The sequence below is a fragment of the Meleagris gallopavo genome, chromosome 17 (genome assembly GCF_905368555.1).
Source record: "Meleagris gallopavo chromosome 17, MGAL_WU_HG_1.1, whole genome shotgun sequence".
NCBI classification, from domain to species: Eukaryota; Metazoa; Chordata; class Aves; order Galliformes; family Phasianidae; genus Meleagris; species Meleagris gallopavo.
The window spans coordinates 6244336-6270127 of NC_139420.1; the positions used below are offsets into that span (position 1 = coordinate 6244336).

Below are 25792 nucleotides of genomic sequence, written 5' to 3' on the forward strand. Positions count from 1 at the left end.
CATCACATCAGCACTGCTTCTGGCCCACAGTCAGGACACAGTCCCAATGCAGGAACCCACATCTGGCGAGATTTTGGGAGACTCCTCAAGGACTGGAGACACATTAATGTAATGCAGAAGTATTCAACAACCCTTGCTTTCCCTGCACAAGCCGCTCACTGCCAAGCTGGAGGTAACAACACTGCTTTACCTGCTCCTATCAGCTCAGCTGAACCAAACTTCCTTCCAGCCCAAACATGACAAGAAGCTTCTATGGACAGCTTTGCCTTCAAGTAGAAGGCTTCAGAAGAACAGGCCACACATTTTGGCACTTTCCTGCCATCTCGTCCCTCCACTTCTAGCTAACACACAAACAAACATAGCGCACGCTCTTTTAATTTTCAATCATGTTTTTTGAAAATGAATTCCAAGATACAGTACAGCATCTTAGTGTTCTACACAAGGCAAGCTTTCAGCAAAAGGTTGGAGGATCTTGAGGTGGTGTAAAAATATATCTTAAATAAAATAGTTTCTGTAGGAGAGCAAGCTGCATTGTACATATCTAAGTCCTTAGAATAATTTACAGAAGGCAGAGGCCTGGTTGTACAATCCACACACTAGAAAAGAGTTAGTGTACATTCATGCTACAAAGTTAGAAAAGGTCAAAGTTCCAGATGGTTGGGGCAGATCTTCAAACCAAAGCAGTGGATGCAATGAGAGCACTAACAAGCGCTGTGTATTTCAAAGTGAGGAAGCTTAACACTTCCAGTCAATAAAGACAGGAAGCAGATTATAAAGAATCACCTTCTGAGAGTTGTTCTATTTATTGTAACTCGTTCTTTCTGCCTGGCCAAGAAGAACAACTTCTAGGACTAGGTGTCTTTCTTCTTTGTTCCAGTTTAGAGCTAGTAATTCAGATCTTGATTTTCAATGTTACAGACTAAGATCAAGGCTGCTGCAGTTCTAACAACAGAAAGAGATCATACTATGGTCTGAAAGGACAACGGCATGACTCCCTCAGCTGCTTTTAAAAAGGATTAGTGCTGAAACACTCAGACTGCTGAGCACAACACAGCAACCAGGACAATCACATCTCCAATCATGGTAAAACTGTCCCCACCCCAGTGTCCAGTCTGGTATATATTCTAAGTGGAATTTAAAAAAGAAAAAAATAACAGGTTTTTCCACAGATTTCCCTTAGGGGGTTGGCTTACTTTTTGTGCAAATAACACAAAAGTTTTGCCAGCTAAAGTTTTGGGCAGAGCAACACTCCAGAGCAGAAGATGTGGCGCTGAGTGATCACAGTAACTGGATACAATAGCTGCATCTAGCAGTGAGGGTCTGCTCGCAGGACAGGTGGGCAGCAGTAAGGCTGGCTGCAGGCACGTAGGAAGTGAGGTTTCAATAACACTGCGCTGATCATTCTCACCTCACTCCGAGGACAGCACTACAACCAGTGCCAATGTAATCCTACTGAAGCTAAGAGGGAATGCACACACACCTGGTCCAGGAGGATCATAGCACTCTGGCAGCCATTAACACACAATGAGCATCCATCTTCACAAAGATGGCTGCATTTAATTTGTAGAAATGCTTATGGAGTTACCATGTTAAACATTTCCCAGAATAAAGGGCTATCTTACGCTTTCTCAAAGGCAGTAAGCACTGTCCTTCCAAAGGCTCTCTCTAAAACAAAGGAACGGGTGGTGATAAAGTCCCTTCAAGTATTTAATGTCCTAGATTACAAGCCTGGAGGACTCATCTAGCGTCTAACACCACCAAGATGGTTTATTCTCCACACTTCCCACACAGTTCTACTCCTGCACTGTCACACACTGTTGTGTGGACTGCACACACAAAAAGATGTAATTTAACTTATACTGTTTCTTAAATAAAATTATTAATTGAGAATACTTTCAATCCAGAAATGGGAAAAGAACTCAAGAAGTCTCATACACTGTGCATAGCCTATTCCACAGTATCCCCTTAGGAAATGCAATGTTCAACATGTGTACACCCGCCGACCCCAGAAAACTCGCCAAGAAGGAAGTCAAATGTATGACAAGAGTGGCTTTAAAAAGGTAGAAAGGCAAAACGGTCATTAAGGTCTGCCTAAAAATAGCTAAACAGTGCAGTGAAATGCTTTTAAATACCACAGACACCTCCAGTGACTGGCAGCCAGTTTTATGAGAAGCTCTGAAGACAATTTCTAGCTGAGCTTTACTGAACTAGGCATTCCCAGCTGGAGTCTGAGGGCTGGGCCTGGCCTGCCACGAGCATGGCCAGATTCAGCATGGGAGCAGCATTCCGATCTTCATTTACCCCTCTTGCCACGGCCTCTCCTGGAAGAAGGCTTGCCCGTGCCCCCCGTGGAGGAGCTGGCAGAAGAAGCCACCGCAATGTTGATCTGTCCTTCCTGAATCTCTTGCCGGGTCTCAGCTGGGAGGTGATTGATTTTCTGTTGTGTCTCTAGGTAGAACATGACATCTCGCAACTGCTCCTGGATCTCTGAGATTTGCAGGTCCTTCTGCTCACAGGTTTCCTTTAACACTCTCTCCTCTTCCTTTAGCTTGTTCTGAAGCAAGGCTTGATTTGCTCGCAAACACTTATTCAGTTCTTGCTCTTCCTTCAGCTCATTGGAAAGCTTAGCCACTTTGTTATTCAGCTGAGAACACCTTACAAAGAGGAGCACAAGTCAGAAAAGCAGTCTATTACACCTACATCAAACATTACTGCAGACCTTTTATTTCCAATCTTTAGGGAAATTGTCTCCCCAGCTGTCTCTGGCCCCAAAACCACTCAGATCTTAGCTTGGGCCCTGGTGGGCTGGGAAGAACAGACCACACAGTCCCACCTAAGGAGCTGGAACACACTGATCCTCATGCCCTCTGTGCCTGACATCTTTTAATTGACACTTCCTAACATCTACGTTTTTCTCTGTGCTGGGTGAGTCGCCTCTGTGGGGCTGCCTTTCCTCTCTCTGGACATATCTGCCAATTGCAGAACAGACTGGCATCTGCTTCTGAGCAGGCAGAGGAAGGATTGCTGAATGCTAAACATGCAGACCGTGTTAAAAGAGCCACAGGCCCCAAAGCTGCATGCCACTCAATGGGCACTTTCAGTGTGTGAACACCTACAGAAACTACAGCTTTTTCTTAAAAAAAAGCAGCATTCTCAGTATACCAGTTTAAATAGCTCAAAGTTGCCCAGGAATAGCAAGACTTTTTCTTTTTAGATGTCAGCAAGCAGAGCGTTAATGGCTGCATGGAAGTAAACCTGGCAGCAGTACCCACTTCCTTTCGACAGACTGCTTTTCTTTGAGCAAGTCATTCAGCCTCTGTTCCAGACTGTCACACTTCTCAATGGTTTCTTTAAATTTGGTCTTCATGTTGTTAATCTGTAAAAACAAACACACAGGCATTTCAAACAGATCAAAGTCCTGTGCACTTTCATTATGACATTCATTTTTCTGGTGTGCTTTCTAGACTTTGACCAATTATTGTATCCAGGTAAGCAAAAGTTTTGAGACCAGAAAGTTTAATTCTGTTTAAGACCCTCTGCATTACGCCTTGCAGTACCCCAACAAGGAACCACGTTGCCCTGGAAGCTGCTCATACAGAACAGTAACTCCATCTGCAAACCTGCGCCAGGGACCCCATTCATAAGGAAACAAAAAAAGAGGAAAAAGAAGAGAAGCGATACCAGATTCTCATCTTAATGAAGCATTTATATATCCATCCTCTCAGATGTTCTCTGTCAGTAAGCTTAAATTTCCACGTGAGAGCTTTACAACGCTGAGCTCTTGCTCATTTTAAAAGAAACCTCAAATGAATATGGGCAAAGTCTGAAAACGAACGCGCTACTTTACTCAGCACTGACTCAGCAGCGTGCTGCCATAAGACAGTGACCTACTGACATGGATACCCTGCTCACGCACAACGCAAATAGAAACACATACGTTCGTTTCCTCTTCTCTACTTCAAAACTAGAGATTGCTGCTGCTGAAGAGAACCACCCTCCCACTCTCTAGGCACCACACAGAACACATCTAAACTTCTAAGATAAGGCTTAAAGGAGATTTATAGTCGGAAATACACGCTTCCCCTCTATTAATGTCAGAGGTACACTTGCACGTACTGGAGATGGGAATATGAAGGAAAAATGCTTTCCTGAAGGATCTGGATAAATGTCAGTGTCAGCACACATGCCGTCTTCACTGATGCCAGTCAATGCAGAACAGGTTTTAAACCTTCCGGCCTTAATCACCGAATGTTTATGCAGCTGATGGTTAATTTGGGGAAGTAGCATGAGCAGTGATAATGGAATACACTGCATTGTGGCACTGATCCAGACAAGACCTGCATGCCGTGAGTGCCATGAATAGAACAGTAAGGATCTTTAAACACGAAACCACATTCCATATGTATAATGTAGACGTTTCACTTCACAGCTGCTTTGTGGATCACGTTTCCTGGTCACGCACAAGACAATTTTTCCTATAGCTTTTCCTTTTCTCAAGAAATTCATCAGATTTCTGGGACTGCTCTTCAGACCAAGGTCAGTGATCACTATTTCAATGGTCATAACTTATGCATTTAAGATACTGTTTAACTGCAGATACTACACGGTTAATTAGAAGTTATGCAGAAAGTTCAAATAAGGACTCAGCCCTAAATCCCAACTCACTTTAAACCTAGTTGGAAGGATCTACATAGAGTGAAAAGCATTAAAATATTCTCTCTGGATTTTTGCTCATGACATTTTGAAGCAGTCCTGCCTACAGAATGCTTTATAGGAGGACACTGTGAACTTTTCCCAATGGGTGATGAGGAGAGGCAGGGGATCACAAAGAAAGGGCAAATCAATATGCATTTGGAGTAGAAAGACAGCCGAGCAAATTAAAGTCATACTGTCTCTGCTAATGCTAACCTTCCCTAGAGAAAGGCGCCAGGGTGAGTGATGGCATCAGCAAGCAGGGATCCTGCAGCAGCACAGACTCGTTTTCAGCACTGCTGCAGTTTCCCGAGCAGCACATTTAAATCAGCCTTAAATCTAAGTGGCAATCTACCTGCTTCTGCACCACTGAGCAGCAAATTGCTAGATCTGAGCATCCAGATAAGGAATACATCTCGGAGCCAATTTTCTCAGCTGGTAGTGAAACAGGCTACGCGAGGTCACGTCACGCAGCACTCGGGCTGTGTGAGAGCAAGCAGCTCTGTCTCCCATTTAACAGTGTCCAGGGCCCCGTGCCAGCAGCGTTCCACACATGCTCAGAGAGAGCAGAGCTCACCTCTTCAGCTGTATCCTTTTCTATTCGGACAATCTTGTTTTCCCAATAGATTCTCTGTGATTCCAGCTGGCTTGTTAGCAAATATGAGTACTGTAAACACAGAAGATACACACAGAACAGTCAGCTTTTCCATAAGGGTAGCTATGCTGATTAAGAAGCCCAAAGGGTTCCAATATGAAAATCAATTTAATCAAATGAAATTAAGCATAGAGGGCAGTCTGAACACATGTGCAAACTGCAGATCCAGCAGATATGTTCCACCTATTGGATTTCAGAATCAAACCCCTCAATTTTCTGAAATCAAGTAAAGCCTTTAGAGCACAATGGCAAGGATCGAGTCAAAGTTCCACCACTGTGCCATACGCTTTTTACAGAAACAGATTTTTTTCATTGTATTAACAAGGCTCCAAATCTTACACTCCACAGGAAAAAAAGCATCAATAATCTCTGTCAAGAGAGCCTAAGACCCCAAGGGCTCCCAAATGGGAGTTCCCCATTTATACCCCAAAGCCCAAGGGAGGAGAGTAAATGAACATTTCTAGCATCACTCTAAGAAAGCTTTTGACAAAGCATCCCCAGCTGCATATAGCCCTACACAGTTACTGTTCCCCAGTAACTACGGCCCATTCCAATGTTACATTGGCATTTGAACATGGATACATGCCTTACATCTCTCCTTTTCACTCTTGGTTTTGCAAATGAGTTATGAGAAGGTTGGAAAACATGATCATTCCTTACCATCAAGCTAAGCAGCAGCACATTAGGAATTCACCATGGAATTAAACATGTGCAAAAAGCCCCGAATACACTAAGTAATATCAGAGAGCCAAAACATGCTGCCAAATTCATTCTCTCTGCAAACATTTAGATCTCATAAGCCAGACAGAGAGATCTTTTACATGCTTTAAGCACTGACCTCTCGGCAAAAAGGGTTAAAAAAATAGATGTTTTCACATCCAAACATTACACTGAAAAATTCATGGAACAAATAAACAAATATTTATTTGAGCAGTAGGCTTACAAAGTCTGGTCTCTACGGGCTTCTCTTCTACAGATATCCTTGTGTCTAATGCGGCTGAAGTCATGCTGCAGTATATCTGCTCACTAAAACAGTAATTTGAGTTTCTCTTCCTTTAAAATAGATCACTGGTGAGGGAAAACTTGTGTGAGGCTTTCTTTTACCCTTCTCGTTAGTGTGGGAGAAGATGGCCAGCAGCCACAAAAAAAAAAAAAAAAAATCACTGTTGAAGGGAAGGGAGCAGAACAGGGCTGGTGTCAGACAAGCTTGTCAGCTTTCCTTGATAGCCAAAGGAAGCACACAGCTATGGATTCCTACATCCTTGCTCAGTTCACAAATAAAATTACTCAAGATTACAGTTCCATACCCATCCCAGGCTTTAAGTCAAGTCACAGGTCCCTTAGGAAGGGTCTGCCAAGCACATCAGGACATTCAGACCCATTTCTCTTTCAAATGACCTCAACGCTTGTAGCAGCATAACCAGCTAATCATGAGTCTATTGGTGAACACAGGAGGAAACTGCAGCCAGCTTACTCTCAGCTGCATTGGCTCTGCAGAGCCAAGAGGAGATTTAAAAAAAAAAAAAAAGTAGTAAAGATATCTTGTTTCTGCCTGAAGATGATTGCCTACACGCAGGGAGCAAGTTTGCTGCATAAGCTGATGTCACTTTCTTGTAGTCATATCTGATTTGAAACATTTCCACAAGCAGCACAAAGCGGAGTTCAACAACCCAAAATATTTACCTCTAATTGTAAGGCATCAATTTTCTCTTCCTGACACATATCTCCCTCGCACTCATACTGAACTATCTTCCCATCAGTTTTACTTGCAACCAGTCGGTGGACGTAGTTATCTGAAGAGAGAAAATTCAACCAAAGGGAGTTTTTGTTTAAGAACACCCAGGTTGACACCAGTGGAAATACTTTATGCAGCACAATTAACTATGCAGACTGCTGCAACAGCGTATTAACAAGGCAGAAAGCCAACAACAGATGTGTTTGTTATTTAACAGACTTTGCATAGGCACCTTACGGGATATTTATTGTAACAGCCTGCTCTCATACCTCAGGGCAAATTGATGGAAAAGAAATAACAAACACATTCCACAGGGGATACAGGAGCACTCCAATTCATCATGAACCTCTCATATGATGCAGACTCACAAAAACTACGATTAGAGAGGAAATGGATGTTCCCAAGAGATAAGGTTTTGAGATAGATGCAAACTGCAAGCAAATCATCACAAATACTCTTAACTACAGGGTCCCAAAAGCTGTTCTACAAACAAGGTGGGGAAGACAGAGTGCTTACCTCCAGCATAATCCCAGACTCTGTGGTTGGTCAACTGCATTGCATAGGTGTGCTGGGTCTCCTCAAAGTGCTTGTAGGCATGGCGACTCACATATCGGCCACAGCCTATGTGCCCACATATCAAACAGATCCAGAGGTTCTGTCAAAAGAAAGAGAAAGCTCTGTCCGTGCAAGAGTGTCAAACAGCAGTATCAGTGCTTGAGAAAACACCATCTGAAACCAACAGGCTCCAGATGCTGCACACGTCCAGTCGCATCCTTACAGAGTGAGCTACATTCTCCTCCTCTTTCGGAAGCTTTGCTCAGCTGGAATAGTAAAGAGAAGAAAGCACTTGCTCATCCTTGCCAATTATGAGCTTGCAGATGCCAGGCACCTTGACAGACTACCACAAGCATAGATGGAAGAAAGGCTTTGATTAATGAACATGGCAACTTGACAGGAGCACCAAAGCACGCGCCAAAGAGAGCAGACCAGAAGGCAGCATCGTGTTACTTCAGCCTCCTGCTATCACATGCACTGATCAGCTGATGCACTGATGCTTTCTAAGAACTGGAAACATTTGTCAGGGCAGGAAACCTGGCAGGTAACATCCCTTCCAAGAACCAATTCCAACTCAAAAGGAAAGCAGATACACCACTGACTGGTAAAAACAACCTGAGAGCAGCCACAGAATTAACCTCAAAAGCAACTAGAGCAGCTACGCAGTCAGATCTAGTCTAGATCTCACTCACCATCCACCCACCTACTTACTTCTTGAACTCCACACTCAAAACATTTGTTCTCTTCCACTGGCTCTGGCGTTTGGCAGTATCTGCAGACAGGACACCTAGAGGGCAATAAGCATCAAGATTAGACACATAGAGCTCCATCTTAATATCAGGGTAATTAAAAACTGAGCCAAAGAGTTCAAAGTGAATGCCTTATGCTGTGGGATGCTCCCTGTGTGCACGTATCTTACAGCTCCCACGTACCCCTCCTGAACTTGCTTCCATTCCCCACAAGGCTACTCTCTTGTTCAGCCAGTAAGAAACAGAAGAAATAACAGATCTTCCAGAACTACTTCAACAGTCTCAGTTTTATCTGGTTTTGCTGCAGTCCAGGTGTAGAGAACATCTGCAACCAGAAGTGTCAGCACGGCTGGCAGTGACCTCAGCTTCTGCCAGTAAGCAGAAGAGTCACAGCTGAGTTAAAAAAACACCCCTCAGCCATAAACACTGCAAAAAGCACTTTGTGCAAACACTGCTCCTCCAGACTACTGTCAATTGACAACATTTTCAGTTGAGAGCCTTGATCCTAACAAGCACCTTAGTCTTCAAGGGCAGCAGAAAAGGCAAGAACGGGGTCGGTGCTCTATGAAGTGGTATGCAGAGAGCAATATCCAAGCCCTAGCATGGTTCTTCAAAGCCTTCTCATTAACTGAAGGCAGTTCAATCGTACAAGAAACAAACTTGACTTCCTGTTGACACTCTACAACATTGCTTAGTACTGAAACATTCCTAAGGAAGTGGACACTTGTACTTCAGTTTCACCCCAACCCAATAGATTCAAGCTTAGCCCTTCTGGGAGGAACGCCCCATAACTCTACCCAAAAGAATCTATAACAAGCACCCAATCATTTCTTTTGAAACAACACCACTGTGCTGCAAGAGACAACACTGAACACCAGAAAGAGCCTTTGATGAGTTTCTAGTGCCTGGGGCCTGGACCAGGGAGCAGTAACTCAGACTCTGGATCCTGTTGCGAGCACAGTATTTTCCATTAGCTATTGGAAAAGCTACAGAAATATTCTAGGGGGAAGACAACTGGATTGCAGTAAGCTTTCCATACAAATTCAGGCACTTGCAGTCTCCACGGCACCTAAGCAAAGTGGACAAGGATTTCCTTCTACCATTTCCTAGGCTGGGACCACACTTAAATTGTGTATCAGATCTTTAAGTGCTATTTTGGATTTTGCTCCTATGTTGGCTAAGCTCCATTGCTTCAAATTTAAACTGGTCTCCATTTACGGGGTAAACAGCAAATAAACATGAACAGCTACAAATCTGATTAATCCCACTGAAGTTCTGTTATTTTAGCTCAGGGCTAAAATTTTCCTCACTCTCTATCAATGAATCAGGTACCAGTAACAGAGGAAAACAGAGCCCTCTGTTGCAGCAGCTATGACTGTCTGACGTGAAGTAAAGCAGCAAACAGCATCCAGAGAAATTAAGCTGTGTACAATTGATAGCAGTGCCTGGGTGCCAGTCAGGAGCTCAGACGTGCTGAAATCCCATCTGCGGGGATGCAAAGGACAGAACCAGGACCAGTCCTTTCAATCTGCAATACCTGGAAATGATTTGCATTACTGTGCAGCTGCCCTGTTGTCTTAGCAGTGAGGCCCATGGGAAATAGTGTTCAACTACTTTTGGCTAGGAGATTTCTCCCTGCAAGTCTCTTAAAGGAAAGAAAAAGTATTAAGACTTGCAGTAATTCCTGCCCCCACGCTGTGATGAGCAAAACCGGTCTTGTCAGCATATAGCCACCACACTCAGAACAGAGTTTTTGATGTGGAAATAAAGGAAAGCCTCTTACGTGGTGTCCTCCCACCGCTGCAGACACTGACTATGAAAGCTGTGGTTACACAGAGTGGTAAGAATCCCGTTCACAGACTCATCCATCCTCTCGAGGCACACCGTGCACTTTGGGAGCTCTGTCAGATCCATCACAGGCAGGCTGGCCCCCTTCAAAAGAACAAGCAGAGACAAATTGCTCAGCACCCTCCAATCACCATAAATTAAGCACCTGCATAGAAAGTCAAACTTCTCTCTCATTACCACCAGCACAAGGGTACAGTACAAAGTAATCCTGCGAGTCTATGCAGTGGTTACAAATTTACCAAGGCAAAAAGCAATCCACAGCCTTCAAGAGAGCACAGCCCCATCAGAGCACAGGGCAAAGTGGCTGCTGCAGCTGCCACAGCCCCATGACATTTTCTGGATCACTGCAACTGGCAGGTTTAGGTCAGGGATGCTGCAATGATGAGGCTTGAAGCCTATAGAATCATCAAACAAACCTTTCCATGTAGAAACAGTACTGGAAAACAGGAAACAGATTTCAAACTGATACAGTTAAACACTTCTTGCAGTGTTCTGCTCAGAAGAAGTAATCCTGTTAGAACTCCAGAAAAAAGGAAAACAAAATAAAAACTTACATCTTCCGACTTGAAGACTTCAGCCCTTTCCACGTACACGAGCTGGCAAACATCCTCCTCTATGGAGTTGAACTGCCGACCATTGCATGCCATGTAAAAGCTATCTGCATCAGCCTGTGCACAAAACAAGGGAAGGCTGTTGAAAGAAAAAGCCCGCAGCTGACACAGACAAGGAAGAGGAGACATCTGCTGTATCCCTGCTTCTTCTCTCCACCAGGTCCCGTAATAACAGAGGAGAAATTTCAGAGAACCAGCTCCTGCCAGCAGGCATTGCATCTTGGCACTGGGTTTAGTGCTACCACTTGAAGATGAGAAGCAAAGCTGACAGCAATGATGGTTACTCTGATATCTAAGTATTCAGCAGGAATGACAGATTTCCCTTTAGCATCTGTTTTGCTTCTTGTCAGTGATTTCAGCGCATTTGCAAAGCAAATTTGGTTTCTCTGCAAAAACTTCAGAGGGTCACATTGCAGGACACTGATACTTGTGTCAGGGAGGAGAACAATTCAACTGTGGGAAAGGATCCACTGCAACAGGAACAATTCAGACATGCTCTGAACCATCTGTGGGAGTCGCCAGCAGAGAGGCAGAACCGAAATCAAATCTAACAGATGTCACCCATTTTCACTCAGCAGCCTCCCTTTCACCTGGCAAAGGATCACACCAGGTTGAGAAAAAATGAGCTGAGCACCACATTCCCCTACTCCTAACCACTCGAGCCAGGTACACAAAGGCACACAAAATTTGTTTTTGCTGCATATAGAGACAGCCATTAGGGGTCACTGGGGAACAGGGCTTCAGGAAGTTTCTGAAGCAACTGCAATTTCAGGGTAAACTGATGATGGCTTTATGGTTTTGATGCAAGGCTGCTCAACACTAGGTATTCATCCATCACATTTTATACAGCAGTATGCAAAACACATCTCTGCAACTGCTGCAAATAGCACAGATTGCATTCAAATACTGCATCTACACAACAGGCATGGAAAACGTCTCATGCAGCACTCACAGCTAGGGAAAGAGCTGACCAAAACTTCTCTCAAATCCCCATAAAGGAAGGACAGGTGAGAGTCCACATAGAACATATTGGGGGAATACCTGTAAGCAGCACATGTGTTATCCAGTGATCCATTCACCCCCAGGCTGTCTGTTTTGGGGCAAGCTGTCCTTTTCACACTGTACTGGCAGTGGCTAAGCCATCCCCTCACTCCTCTATGGCAAAGAGACTTCCAGCTCTTACCTGGGAGCTAAACTTTATCAGCACCATGTACTGGTTGGGAGTGGAGTCTCGGATGATTTTCATGTGCTCAATTACTTCATAGAAAGAAGCCACAAACTTCATCAGGTCGTGACTGGTCATCGTGGCAGGGACTGTGAGGATACACAGCATGGCACTGCGCCTCACGTCTTCTTTTAGAGAGGTCATCTTGCTGCAAGACAGCAGTTACACAGCATCACATTATTCCAGAGAGGACAAAGCTGTACATTGCACTTCCAGCAACTGCAGTTACAAGGATAACTTTGTTGCCAATCCAAAACCCCTTTCGCACATTTGTAAATGGTAAGAAGGAAGAGGCTGAGGTAGGAGCCTAAAATGCCTATGTGAAACTGTTACTCCTCAGCAAAGTATTAAAATGGCAAGCTTCAATCAACGTTGGCTTTGTCAGGAATATTTTGTCATCTGTTCTGCCCTAAAAAACAGATGAACCTGGCAAGTCACAGATGCTCAGATTATTCCTTTAACAAATGAACAAGCCTTGCTACTATTTCAAATGCTCCTTTTGTGTCTGATAGCTTTCAGGACAACCCAAAATGGAATTTCTCATGCAATTAGAAGGGAAGAGCGTGGAACTGTAATCCCTGAAATACAAAAATCAAAACTCCCACTTCAGAGAAGTTCCTCAGGCATGCAGCCAAAACCCTGGAGATAACAGTTTAACTCTGAGATCCCTCAAGAAGCTGCACTGCTAGAAACCCACGTTCACTTCATGTTCTTACAGCTCCTTGGCACGCATGCTACCTGTAGAAGTGTTGCCCACAGCCAGAAGACCCAAGCCCGAGCCCCAGCTTTTCCCCAGGGCTGGTGGCAGTGTGGGTGTGAGGCACCCTTCCTGTTTGTCCCTGCACAGCCAGCTCAGGAGCCACAGCCCCAGGGGGAGCAGCTCACCCTTCCGGATGACCTCATTACTCATGAGTGCCATTCCCACTAGAGCTACAATTAGTCAAGCATTCTTACTTTGTTTTGTACAGATGCATAATGCCATGAACGATTTCAACTGACGGATTCCCGCTGAAGAAGGAAATCTGGTCAGGGAGCTGTTTTGAAGGCGAGTCTGGAGCAGCCTCACGCTCTTTGTTTTGATCATCCTGTTTATTTTTGTCCTCAGACGACGCAGCCTCTGAAGATTTTCTTGCTTCCATGGCAGCTTTTGCTTCATCTTTCCAAACAAAAGCTTTGATTACCAACCACGCATGAGAAACGTCTGCAGTTCTCTAAGCACAGCCTGACACAACACCGCAGACTCTCTGGCTGTGCCAGATGAGATCCAATACGTACCGCTATCAGCTTCCACACAACGACAGAACCTCAGGGGTTAGAAGGGATCTCTGCAACCCCCACCCTGCCCATCTCCTCCGACGGCAACGAGCGTTGGCACGTCCGCATTCCCGCCTTCAATCTCCCCACCCAGGGGCGACTGACGGCCCGCCCGGTGCCGGTGCCGGTACCTGCCCGCGGCCGGATGGTCTCGATGATGATGTCGGTCATCTCCCTGCGGCCCAGGTGCTGGTGCAGGATGGCCGCCCTCTCGCCGGGGCCCTTCCCCTCCAAACAGGCCGGGATCGCCCCGCTGCTCTCCGCGGCCATCTCCGGAGCTGCGCGGGAGGAGAAAACGGCGAGGCGGGGATCGGCGGGAGCGCGGCGCCGGCCCCCGCCCCGCCGAGGCGCCCCCGGGGCACCGACTCACCGGCCGCGCTGTAGGCGAAGCCGGCGGGCAGCGGGGAGAGCTCGGCCAGCTCCAGGCGGATCACGACCAGCGACACGCTCATGGGCCCGGCGCCGCGGGACCCGCCGCGCTGCGCTGCCGGCCTGACGGAGACCGAGAGCCGCTTCCGCCTCGCGCACCTCTGCCCTCTCACCCCGCCGGGGTCACGCCGCCGACGCGATGACGTCAGGGGGCGGCGGAGGGAGCCGGAAGGAGCCGAAAGAGGGGGCTCGGAGCGGGCTCGGCACCGTCGCTCCTCGCGAGACTTAGCCGTGAGTTCTCGCGATACTTGGCGCTGCGCTGCTTGAGGAGGCTGGGTTGCGGCTGGGGCTCGGGGCCGGATTGCCGTCCGACCCCGTGCTCGCAGAGAGGCGGGAGGTGACGTCCTGTCACGGCCGGCTGCGGGCCCTCTCAGCACGCTGCACAGAGGGGCGGGCCCTGTTTTTTTCTGCCACAACGCCACCAAAGCGTTTTCTCCCCACCGCTTCCATATCTCTGCACTCAGGGCCCGCCGCGCCAGTTTCCCCAGAGGGCAGCACTGCGACCCGCGGGCCGCGCAGCTCGGCAGTCCTCAGTCTCACGCCGTTCTCCCTTCGGTCCCAGCATGTACCTGAGCAGCGCCGCCTGCGCCCCTTCCCTGCGCCGGGCCGGGATCCTGCTGTCCCCTGGGCTGTGGCTGCGGAGGCGGTCAGGCTGGAGCCCGTATGGAGCCGTGATCTTTGATGTGAGCGGCGCACTGCTCCCGGCCCCCCGGCACACAGCCGCAGGTGTGTACGCTCACATCTCCTTCGCTCTGGGTTCCCATACACGAAACGCGTTTCACATCTCCATCGGACACCATACAATGGTGGTGCTGCTGCTGCCCAAGGCTCCCAGTCGCACCATTAGAAGCGCTGGAACTGACAGCTGTGTTGACATCTGCAGGTCAGGGCCCAAGCACAGCTGGAGGTAAAGCAGGACTCTTACAGAACTGGCTGTTTTCAGCCAAGGGCACTATGCCAGAAGTAAAGATGAGGCCCATCACATCAGTTCTCATGAGTGCTGGTCTTACACATCAGATTTCAGAGCTGTGGAGGAATTTCAAGCTTGCTTCCCAGTTCTGACGATGCCGTATGTGCTCTCTCCTGGCTTTCTTTTCTCTATATAGACTGGGAGGCCCAGAATTGTATTCCAGCTGGCACTGTCCAACAAGCTCTGCACTCTGGAGGGGAAAACAGTCTCTCTCTCAAGTACGCAAGAGGAGAGTTGACAACTGTGGAGTTTTTGCAGGAATTGGGACAGCAGTGCTTTGAGATTGTAAGCCACATCCCCATCCCTCTCTTTGTGCTTCCTGACTACAGGGAAATGGGACCCTGCAACATGGGAAGCTGGTGGTTCGGTGAGGATTGTAATTTTAAAGGAAATCCTTCAATGGAAGCTTTTGGGTTTACCATCAAAGAAGCATCACTGTCTCAATAGGGCTGGCAACTCATTGCTGCTATCATTCTGCTGCCGAGGCAGGATGGTGAGCAAAATATATATTCACTTCCACCAGCTTCCTCTTCTGTATTTCATAATTTCTGATACCATGGAGCACAAATCAGAGAGCAGCTGAAAGGCTTTTGCTTCTAGCTGGTGCACATACTCGATGGGTGGAGACTGGTCTCAGTAGAGATTTCTTAAGACCAGAAGTCCCTCCACCATAGCTTTTGTTTGCCAGCTCCAGGAACATCATGTCAGAATCCTCTTTTTAATGCAGTCTTTTTGAATCAGCTGAGTCTAAAATGCAGATTCCTTTCCTGCCTGCTAAATAGTACTCCAGTATCTCCAACCTGCCTTGATTCCATGACAGGCACAGTCCTAACACATTTCTCGTTCCCAGAATCAGCCCCTTAGCTTTGCAGCTTCTGTAGAATCAGTAACCTGAGAACTCCCGTTTCTTTGGTCTAAGCAATTTAGGTGGGAGATTCACTGTCTGCCTTCTGCTGCCAAGGGAAGTAGGACAGCAAGATAAGACGATCAGGCAGCCTATCTACCCAGCCGCTCCTATTTTCTTCCCTGCTTAAAAACTGTGTATGGCTAATTACTATTCTTGGGGGGGGGGGGCTCTCTGGTTTTTCAGGCAAATATCTGTGTTCCACTGAACTCTTTCCTCACCAACTTAATCAGAAGTGAGATGATAAAACAGCTCCCCATAATGGCAGAAGCAATACAGTGTATCCGTGCAGAAGGTCTTAAGATAGCTCTTTTAAGCAACAGCTTCCAGCTGCCAAATGGAGAGAGCTTTCTGCCCCTGGACCAAAAGCATTTTGATGTGGTAAGCCTGGATGGATTGTAAAATGTATTTCTGAAGCTAGCTCTATAGTAAAGAGCAACTGAAATTCTTTACTTCCAGATACCAAAGGAAGGGCCACCCATAACACATTAATAGATATAAATGTGGCAGTCTGTGAAGATGCATAGTTTGCTGTAGCATAGATTGTCTATCAATGTGGGGGGAAGTACTGCTTGAATTTGTTTTGGCTGTGATACCTATGTATTTGATCAAAAGATCTCATGTCAGTCTCCAAGTTTGGACAGATAGTTTTGGCCAATGCCTCTTCTGCTGTAATTATCACTTTAGCATGGTTAATAGGTGCAGTGATCAGAACACCACTTGTTCCTATAGCTTAGATGGTGATGGTTAAAACAATCAGAAAGATCAACACAACAGAATTGTGATACAAGATGTATAATGACAAAGGGACAAACACAATAGAAAGACATCATAAGGGAAGGAAAAAAAGACAGCTCACCCATCTCTGAAGAGCTAGGCTTACAGACGAAAACTCCACAAAGGAGGGATCTCCAGAAAGAAATCCTTCCCCTATGGCAGTCAGCCCTTAAATGAGATCTAAGAGAGGTGCAGCCAGGCTCCACTCCTTCTGGTCACACAGCTGAATTGCCTTCACCTGTGCTCCCAGGGCTGACTGGTCCTTTCCCCAGGTGCTCTATCAGTAGTTCAGGCCAGGACTCAACAGTTCCCAGAGAGTAGTGCACTCCAAAACTTTCTTAGCACTGAATAATTGGTTCAGCACATTTGGGACATCTGTTGAGTCTTCTACAACATGATACTGTGATATTGTTTCATTGGATATCTTCTGTCCAAGGACTGGCTGGTCCTGTTTAGCTTATTTGAGCTGATGGAGCCACAGCCAAGGCAGTTGGCACCCACACAGCCACTTGAATCATATGCTATCCAGCTCTGTCAGCCCTCCGTTCCCTGTGTCCTTTATTTCACAAATTACTGCGCCTGTCAGTCTCATTCCCACCCAGCTATCCTCCATTTCCAGAACTGCACAGATGTTTGTGGTCACGGCAGGCTCATGCATAACCCATTGGTTGTCACCACAGGTAGTTGAAGCTTATCGGGAAGGAAAGTGCAAGCCAGATCCTCACATCTACAAGCTGTGCTTGGAGCGCTTGGATGTTCAGCCTCAGGAATCCATCTTCCTCGACAACAGCAGCCAGAACCTGAAAGCAGCAGCCCAGCTCGGTATTAAAACAGTGAAGGTACAAAGCAGTGCAACCAGGGCAAGGGTATGGTATCTCAGTTCAAAGCTTCCAAAGGAAGCTCTAAGCCTTCGTGTATCTGTCATCAGGGGAATGGTTAGCTCTCAGGATTTGGAGATAGTGAGTTCAGGCGTTTTACTTTGGTGAGGGGACCACTGGGGAAAGGATAAGTCAGAGATGGGTGGGAACTCTGCTCCCTAGGATGGCACACAGGGAATGCCAGCTCTTACCCCAGCCCAAACTGGCACTCCTGGGGACAGAGACCAAGGTGAGAGGCTGTGAGTATTGGTAATGGCACTGTGTGTTGGCAAGACTGACCAGTGAATTCCTGTGTGTCCAAGTGTATCAGTGCCATTGGATTCACAGATAAATGCACCACAACTGTGTGGAGCTCTTTCTTTCCTAGGCAATTTTATCTTCTAATTATCATTCTGTGTCTCTCCCTCCCTTCTGCTTTCAGGTTGATGATCTTGAAGTAGCATTCAAAGAGCTGGAAACCTATCTGGGTTTTCCTTTAAAAGGGTTTGTTCCCTATACTCGTTCAGTGAGACCAACCATGGAAATTCCAAAAGACAGTCTGCAAAAGTACCTTGAAAATGTTTTCAGTGACCAGGCAACAGGTATTGCAGCACCTTTTGCTCTTCAGCCTGAAACGTCACATGTCCTGGAGTGATTGCTCCTTTCCATTTTATAAAAAAAAAAGTGGACTGAAAAACAGTATTAATGAAAGTCTCCTAATCTCCAAGCAAACATTGCAGCCATACAGGCTTCAGTGGCACACCACTATTGGACCAAAAAGCAACATTTTAAGACTTCATTATTTGTGAGGCATTGAGAAAAGCTGCAGAAGAAATACCAGGAGTATTCCTGACCTGTAAGGCACAGGCACAGGAATGGAAAGTAAAACTTGGAGAAGTGGTGAGAAATAATCCCATCTTATACTTTGTCTGCTGACCCTCTGCTCTCAACTCCTCAGGTTCACTGACGCTGCGGCAGTTTGTCTGTGGACAGTCTGCCCAGACCTATTTTGTCAAGTTTGGAGATCGTTCCCTGGTGCTGAAGAAGGAACTCCCTGACAGCCTGCTTCCTTCAGCTCCTGCTGTTGGAAGGGAATACAGGTGAGAAGGCAGCGTGCAGTTAGGACCCTCTGCCTTTGAAACGCATCCTCTGTACTCTTACTCTGCAGATTCCTCCAAGCCACAAAGCACACCACAGCTCTCACAGCACGTCAGGAAAAGTAGGATCTTGCTATGGCAGCTGGAACCTTGAGTGGGAGAGAGGTTGCAGCTCAACGACACTGCAGTTGAGCAGCAGGGAGCCTAGCTGAGGGCAAGCCTTTGCTGGTGGAGTCATGCTGCAAACCAGCTTGCTGTGCCAGAGATCTCTGCCTCAGCAGCAGAACAGCATGACACTTGTGGGAGGCTGTTGTGTTTTCCAGAGTGTGTTGGATAGGTCTCAGGGCTCTGGGCCATACAAAGATGTTGGTGTGCTTCTTCCCCATATCTCAAGCCATCTCATTTTAATGTATTTAAAACTGAACACTTGATTCTTTTAGATATTGTGCATCTGCCTAACAACAACACAGTTCTAGTATCGATTCCGTAATGCCTTTCTGTGCTGAAACAGCTCTCTGACTTACCCTGGCAGGGTACTGAAGGCACTCTCTGAGGCTGGTGTTCCTGTTCCTACTGTACTTGCTCTGTGTGAGGACAGAAGGTAATCGTGTCCCTCAGCTTTCATTTTTGGCTTTATAGCTTCAGCCACATTCCCCCAGGAAGAAGAGAGGAGTGCTTATGCCACAGTGGGTCAGGTGTGAGACCTCAAGCAGCAAACAGGTGTTTTTGTGGACGTGTACCACAAAGACACAGTGCCACAGGGGATGCAAAGGTAGCTGTGAGCTTGGCAGGACCCCTGGCCCTGCATGTGCAGACAGCAGGGAGGAACACTGTTTTATAAAGTGGAGAGTATTTGTTCCCGCCATGATTATGCAGCAGTGCTGGATTCTGTGGGTTTTAAACATGAGATCTTGCTGGTTTGCAACTCCCAGCAAACTCCTGGTTTGTGGAGGTGAGATGTTTACAGTTATTCTCCCTCCCTTCTGCTTTCCCTTGGCTGTGGTAGTGTTTGCGGTACTCAGCTGTGGTTTAGTATCACTGAGTGCTCGTGGGATCTGCCACAGGAGCTGTGTGTCTCCTGACTCAGTCTTCTAAATCAGTACACTCATGAAGTGTACTGATCTAATTAGTATTTGCCCAGCCTTGGGCTAAACCAGCGCTCAGAGAGCAGTGCTTTGAGACTGCTCCTCACCTTGCTGTGCAGGTAAGGTCTGGGGGCACGTTCAAGGTGCAGCTGAGTGGTAGGAAACAGGATTAACCTCAGACATACCAGTTCTACCTTGCTTCCCCAGCATCCTTGGCACACCGTTCTACCTGATGGAGCACTGTGCTGGCCATGTCTACAGGGATGCCTCCCTGCCAACACTGCTACCTAACCAGCGGCGGGCTATTTATGCTGCCATGAGTGAAGTTCTCTCCAAGATCCACAGCACAGACCTCAGAGCAGCCAGGCTGCAGGATTCTGGGGACCACGGTGAGAGAAGGCTATGTATCCTTTGTCCCCATTTTCTTGTCTTGTGTCCAAGCATTTCAAGGGATAGGACTTGGGCTAAACTTAGGGGTGGTTGGGAAAGCAAAGATGTGCAGCATTCTAAGGCTTCTTGGGAGGGTGTAGAAAGCTCCTTGGGATTCTCCAGGTCAGTGTTCCGTGCCGTTAGATACAGCTGTACTGCATGTGCAGAAGTAACTTGCTTGCTGCCATCTCTGACCAAACTTCCTTAGCTCCTCCAGTGTCTCTGTAGGGCCACCTCTGCTTCTTGAAGCTGGCGGATGTAAAATCCACCAAAAAAAGTATGAAAAGTCCAGAATTTTTGTCCAGGATTTGATTATTTTCACTAGAATATGCCCAGTTCTGAATGTATGGGACCCCTGCAAATGACAATGCTCTTACAGCTTATCTCAGGGAACTGGACTGAGGCCTGCTTGGCTCTTTGACAGTTTCAGCATGTGCCTTTTTTGTATCTTTTATGAAACCTCTTTGTGTGTGTTCTTTTCCCTGAGAGAGTCTCCGTTCCCTTGTTACAGGTAATTACATCCAGCAGCAAGTTGATACCTGGACAAAGCAATATCGAGCTATGGAAACTCACATTATTCCAGCCATGGAGAGACTCATTGAGTGGCTGCCTTTGCATTTTCCTGAATCTCAGAAGACAACAGCTGTGCATGGCAATTTCAGGTACTGCCCTCTCGGTTTCCTTGTCAGTAGGCTGCTGCCCTCTCCTGGGGGTCAATCTGTTAGAAGGCTGTACTACATATGATCCACAAAACATGACAGTGGAGGGCCTCGCGTTACTTAAAGTGATCAGATGATCCCCCTGGACAGTGACATGCCTGCTTCTTCTCTTTTTGGCTAGCCTTTCCTCTAACATGTTAATGACCTGAGGACCCAAATAACTTTGTTTCATTCTTCAAAGCACAGTTGTGTTCATTATTAACCAGGGAGTTCACTATTGAGTAATTTCAGTTCTCCCTGACCTATGCAGACAAAAATTAATGTTTCACTTGTGCAGCCTCCCAAAGAACTCAGCAATTTTTGCACAGTGCATACTGCTCCTGAGTGCTGGGATTTTCTCCCTCGAGATCTTTCTGATTTCTTTTTTTCCCTCTGATACAGGCTGGACAACCTAATCTTTCACCCAAAGAGGCCAGAAGTCCTTGCAGTCCTTGGCTGGAAGTTTTCAATTCTAGGAGATCCCATCTCCGATTTGGCAAATAACTGTATGGCTTACTTCCTGCCGCCTCAGTTCGACCCAATGAAAGGTACAGAAAGGGGCAAAGTCACATCTGACACAGAGAGAATGAGAATTCAGAAACAGATTAACTCCTGCTCTTAGAGATCTCAGCTGACAGTTGGCTCATTGCAGTTGGAAAGGGCTGCGGATCACGTACTTTATTCCCTGTTCTGCCCTTTCTCTGAAGAACCCTCCATCCCTGCATGGCAGAAGCACTGCATGTGCAACAATTGCTGTGCCATGATCACTCCATCCCATGTCTGGTTTGGTGAGGAAGTGGTATGAACCCCACTGTGAGCTCACTGTCCTGGATGGGGCTGGCAGCCTGTCAGTCACTGTTTTCACAGTCTCACCCCATTGAAGAAAACTCTTGCATATGTATTTCACCTAAGTGAATTGGTGCCAAACCCCTGTTCTATGTATGGAAACAGCACAGCAGCAGCATGACATGGCTGCAGGTGTCTCCACTGCTCCACAGCTTGCAGGGCTCTGCTAGAAAGCAGTGAGCTTCATAGAGTCTGCTGACTCATTGTTGCCCTTTGTGTCTTCCAGGCTTGGCAAAATATGATTTGAGGCACCTGGGGGTCCCTACAGCAGAGGAGTATTGCCAGAAGTACTGTGGCCACATGGGAATGGAGCTTCCTGAGAACTGGAATTTCTACATGGCCTTTGCTTTCTTCAGACTGGCTGCAATGCTGCAAGGACTCCACAAACACTCTCTGGCAGGTGAGAAGCCCAACCACACTGGCCCTGCTTTACAGAGATCCTCAGCCAGCAGCACAGACACACAGGCACTTCATGGAGAGCTCTCACATTGAACTAGGGAAGGTCAGACCACCAGAACGTGCTGCTGCAGTGTTTGGGCACTCCTAGCTTTGCATGCTGAAACCTCTGAAATTTCAGGCAGTAAAGCAAAATGAGGCACTCCTGAGACTTAGTTGGATCAGCAGGAGAGCAATGTAGTTTTGTGTTTTCACTGTAGTACATTTTGTGGTCAAGTTGTGTCTTGCAAACAGAAAAAAAGGCCAAAGGGGAACACACACACACAGCATTTCCCCAGCTGCTGCTCTTTCCTGGACACAAAGTCTGAACTGGGCTTGTTTTCTGTGCTGATTGGAGGTTGTTGTGTGCTCACTTCTTTATTGGGGGGGCTGAGCAGAGGCCAGAGTTCAGAGCTCCTACAGGTGGAGCTCTCAGACTTTTGAACTAAGCCTCAGAGGGATCTGGAAGCAGGGAGGTGGTGTGTACTTTCATTGCTGATTACCTGCATACATCAGGCCTGGCCTGGGATTTTTTATCAGAGAAAAACAAGATGTTATTTTGGAACTCCTTAGAAAAGAGGCTCCCTGAGTCCTGCTGTGCTGGCCTGGACAAGGACACAGGGCACTGTATGAGATGTGTACTTCACACAGCTTCTCTGAAGCTTAAGCATCTTACTCTTGTCACCAGGGAGGTCAGCCCGAGGTAAAAGCTGTCTGGAGCATGCAGAGTTTGTGGCTGATCTGGCTTGGGATTTTGCCATAAAAGAAGGATTCCGTGTGTTTGACAGCCTCTCCATTGCAAAGCCTTTTGCAAAACATTACAGTACCTGGGCCAGGCAAGGGCCATTCCTCAGCAGGAGCTACAGTACCTGGACACGTCCTGGGACTGTCCCTGTGCCTGCAGTCCCCCTGATTGCTTCCTTCAGCAGCCTCTTGGGGGTGGCCCAAGGTCTTTACTGCAAGCTGGCAAGGATCTTGGATGTCCAGTGGAGTTTTCTGATTTCCCAGCCCAGATGCACTCCACGTCCTGTTCTAGAAAAGAAGGTGAGACCTCTTCCTTCCTAAAGTAGCTTTGCTTTGCTGTACCGATGCCAGGGTGGAGGATTGTGCTACGCCTCTAAATGTCCTTGCATTCTTAATCACATCAGACAGCACTCATAACGTCCTGTAACTTGGAGAAATGGGGCCAGTTTCCTTTTGCTTGCTACATTCAGATAACAAGAGTTCATATTCTAGAAAATGGCAATTTCAGAATATTGCACTCCCTTCCAAGATAAGCAGATTATTATCAGGCTAGCCGTAACTGCAGGTGCTGCTTCCTCAAGCTGCTACCACCAACACTGATGGAGTCTCCAGAGGCTGGCTGGCCTGGAGCCTTTCAGCTCAGTGCTGTCAGTCCAGTGCTTGCTCACTCCTTTCTCCAAGCAGGGCTGTCCCTGAAGACTCCCCTGTTGGCGAACAGTTGTCTGCCCAGTGATAAACTTGTAATTCTGCCCTTGGCAGTGCAGGCTCTGGGATGAAACCTAGACTTTAGCCCTGCCACTTTCTTGGCCTCTCTTGCACAGAGCAGGTGCTGCTGCAGCCTTGAACCCTTAAAATGGAGAGGCATTGGTTGGTTTTGGTATGGTGGTGAGGAGGCAGAAAGCAAGTACCAAACTGACTTTCCCATAGTCATGTGGAGGGTGAGTGGCGGAGAAGAGACTAGCATCAAGTCTTCAATGGTAGAACTTTAACTTCACATATTTCTTCTGCCAGTGTGAGGCATTTGGGGCCAATATGTGGACGATATGAAGACACTTGGTGTCCTGCCCATGCTCTCCAAACTGATTTCTCTGTGCTTACACTCCCCAGTGCTACTGATGAACATGATGTGGCTCAGTGTGCATGTGACTCTGGGCTGACTGATTTGCTGGGAGTGGTATCATAAGTAATCATTCACAGGGTGTCACAAAAGCAAATAACACTATTCTTGAACTGCTACTGGGATTATACTCTTAACCTATTCTAGTGGCATTGTCAAATACTAGTGGGTTACTTAACTACCTTTTCACTGCCAAAAAAAAACACCCATCTGTTGTTCAGATTTTCAGAAACATTTACTTGTGCTGTGCAGAAACCAGCAAAAAACAGCATTTCAGAGTGCTCAGCAGCTGATCCCCCAAGAAGATGGAAAAGGAGGAAAAGCAGTGGCTCTAGGCAATTTAGAAATGCTGAGATGAGCATATCTTTTTGCCTGTTTCCCAGACACTCATTTTCAGACCTGGCAGAGTCAACAAGTCTCCAAAATCAGGGCTGCAGCCAGGCCATGTGGAGAACTGGTCCTTGCCTGGCAGAGCAGACAGACCCCTCATCCTTGCATCCATCTCACTGCTTTTCCCAGTGGTATCGCACTTCAAATGTCAACCTTTGCTATGGAAGCATGTTGTGAAGGCCAGGAGAGGAGGCCAGAGTGGAGTCCTGCTGCCTGCAGGGGAAAGATAATGCAGCAGAGCATTAAACAGCTGAGCAGTCCTGGCTGAGAGCTGTCGCAGCACTGAGAAGCTGGGTCAGGGCCAAGGGAAGGGCTAGCTGGCACTGCAGAGGCAGGCTTCATCCCTGATTGGGATGATGTGCATTTGCTGAGACAGGGAAGCCCTGGGCTGATCCTGCCATGTCCTGCATGGGAACTGGCAAACTTTGGTCCCAAAGACTGCCCACCCCCACATCCTCTCCATGGAGAGAACAATGTGTCTCATCCTCTTCCACCAGCACCAAAGTAATGTCTCTGATGATGACTGTGCAGGCCATGGATCAGGCTAGTCAGGTGAGCAAATACATACACCTAACTTCTGATCCTTCTGTGGCCCAAATAAAGCAGCAAAGGAACACCACAGGGTCAATGACCCTAAGGAGTCTGTTGTTGCAGATCCCAGGGAAGGAGTTGAGGCATTTGATACTGTGCTTCCTTAGTCCTGCAATCCTTTATTTGCCCTTCATGGTATTAATCTTACTCTCACGCAGGTCTCTGGAGCAGAACATCTCAGCAGTGCATCCTCCAGTCCAGCACTTCACTCAGACCTGACCCCCACATCTAGCTGAAGGTCCCACATGGTTCACAGGACAATGTTCTGTAAACTGGAGCTGAGCCACTGCACTGGGGAGCCTTGGAATATGTGACTAAAACACCCCCCCTGGCATGAGGAAGGTTGTGCTATCTGCAGCCTGGAAGCCTGAGAATTTCAGTGGTATTTACTGTTATCTGGGCTCAATGCCTTTATTGCCAGGTTCAATAGGTACAGGGCAAAATCCCTCTCTGGATCATGAGGCTGCAGACAGTCAACAGCCTTGCAGTGGGGAGCACTGATTAGGAACAGCCAGGCTGAGGTTGCAAGTCTTGGTTTTGGGAGTATAAGAAATAGAGTGGAGCATTTCTCCTTAGTACAACACCTCCAGCAACCTGAGGGTGCCAGGACTCCAGCGGTGAGAAGAAATGAATCACTGGCTTCAGAGCAGATTGTGGAGCTGAGGCCCATGGAACTGGGAGGGCTCCCTGGCCCTATCACTGCAGTGGATTTCTCTGAGTTTCTTTGGGGATCTGGGGTGATGTAAACCAGATTAGTGGAGGCTTTCAGTGCTTCACAAAGATCAGCAGCAGGGAAAAGACTGTGGGCTCGATAATAGTAATTCCTGAGCTTTTTATGTGTAAACTGGTACTAATTTAATATTAAAGTAATGGATATACTTCTTTGAATTCACGTGATTAACAAGTTCAACTCTTTAGTATTCCTTTGCTCCTGTTGGAAACACTGTGCTGGGGACAGTGGGATGCATGCCTGCAGCTTTGGCCACCGCCGAGGCTGACCTGGCAGGGTCCTTGCACTGACTCATATCGTGGTGCCCGA

At 47.1% G+C, this 25792-nt stretch overlaps 2 protein-coding genes across 7 annotated transcripts; one reads left to right on the forward strand and one right to left on the reverse strand.

The window, feature by feature from the left end:
• Positions 1–371: 371 nt before the first annotated feature.
• Positions 372–13962, reverse strand: BRAP (BRCA1 associated protein). 2 transcript variants are annotated; one of them, XM_085238754.1, is made up of 12 exons: positions 13755–13960; positions 13516–13662; positions 13025–13226; positions 12029–12218; positions 10789–10902; positions 10170–10318; positions 8349–8424; positions 7599–7737; positions 7031–7140; positions 5270–5359; positions 3273–3376; positions 372–2654 (listed from the first exon to the last, which is right to left on the reverse strand). In XM_085238754.1, exons 1-12 carry the CDS (start codon positions 13834–13836, stop codon positions 2294–2296), a joined length of 1764 nt encoding a protein of 587 aa, XP_085094880.1. In that variant the 5' UTR covers positions 13837–13960; the 3' UTR covers positions 372–2293. The 2 variants fall into 2 exon arrangements, with proteins under 2 accessions (XP_085094880.1, XP_085094881.1); XM_085238755.1 differs by having other exon boundaries at positions 2496–2654; positions 3269–3376; positions 13755–13962.
• Positions 13942–25641, forward strand: ACAD10 (acyl-CoA dehydrogenase family member 10). 5 transcript variants are annotated; one of them, XM_085238748.1, is made up of 14 exons: positions 13942–14044; positions 14278–14539; positions 14920–15068; positions 15874–16068; positions 17145–17303; positions 17764–17923; positions 18280–18421; positions 18951–19019; positions 19711–19892; positions 20444–20594; positions 21033–21178; positions 21703–21876; positions 22600–22955; positions 24912–25641. In XM_085238748.1, exons 2-14 carry the CDS (start codon positions 14377–14379, stop codon positions 24987–24989), a joined length of 2124 nt encoding a protein of 707 aa, XP_085094874.1. In that variant the 5' UTR covers positions 13942–14044; positions 14278–14376; the 3' UTR covers positions 24990–25641. The 5 variants fall into 5 exon arrangements, with proteins under 5 accessions (XP_085094874.1, XP_085094875.1, XP_085094877.1 ...); XM_085238749.1 differs by having other exon boundaries at positions 14376–14539; XM_085238751.1 differs by lacking the exon at positions 22600–22955 and having other exon boundaries at positions 13990–14539.
• The last annotated feature ends 151 nt before the right edge of the window (positions 25642–25792 follow it).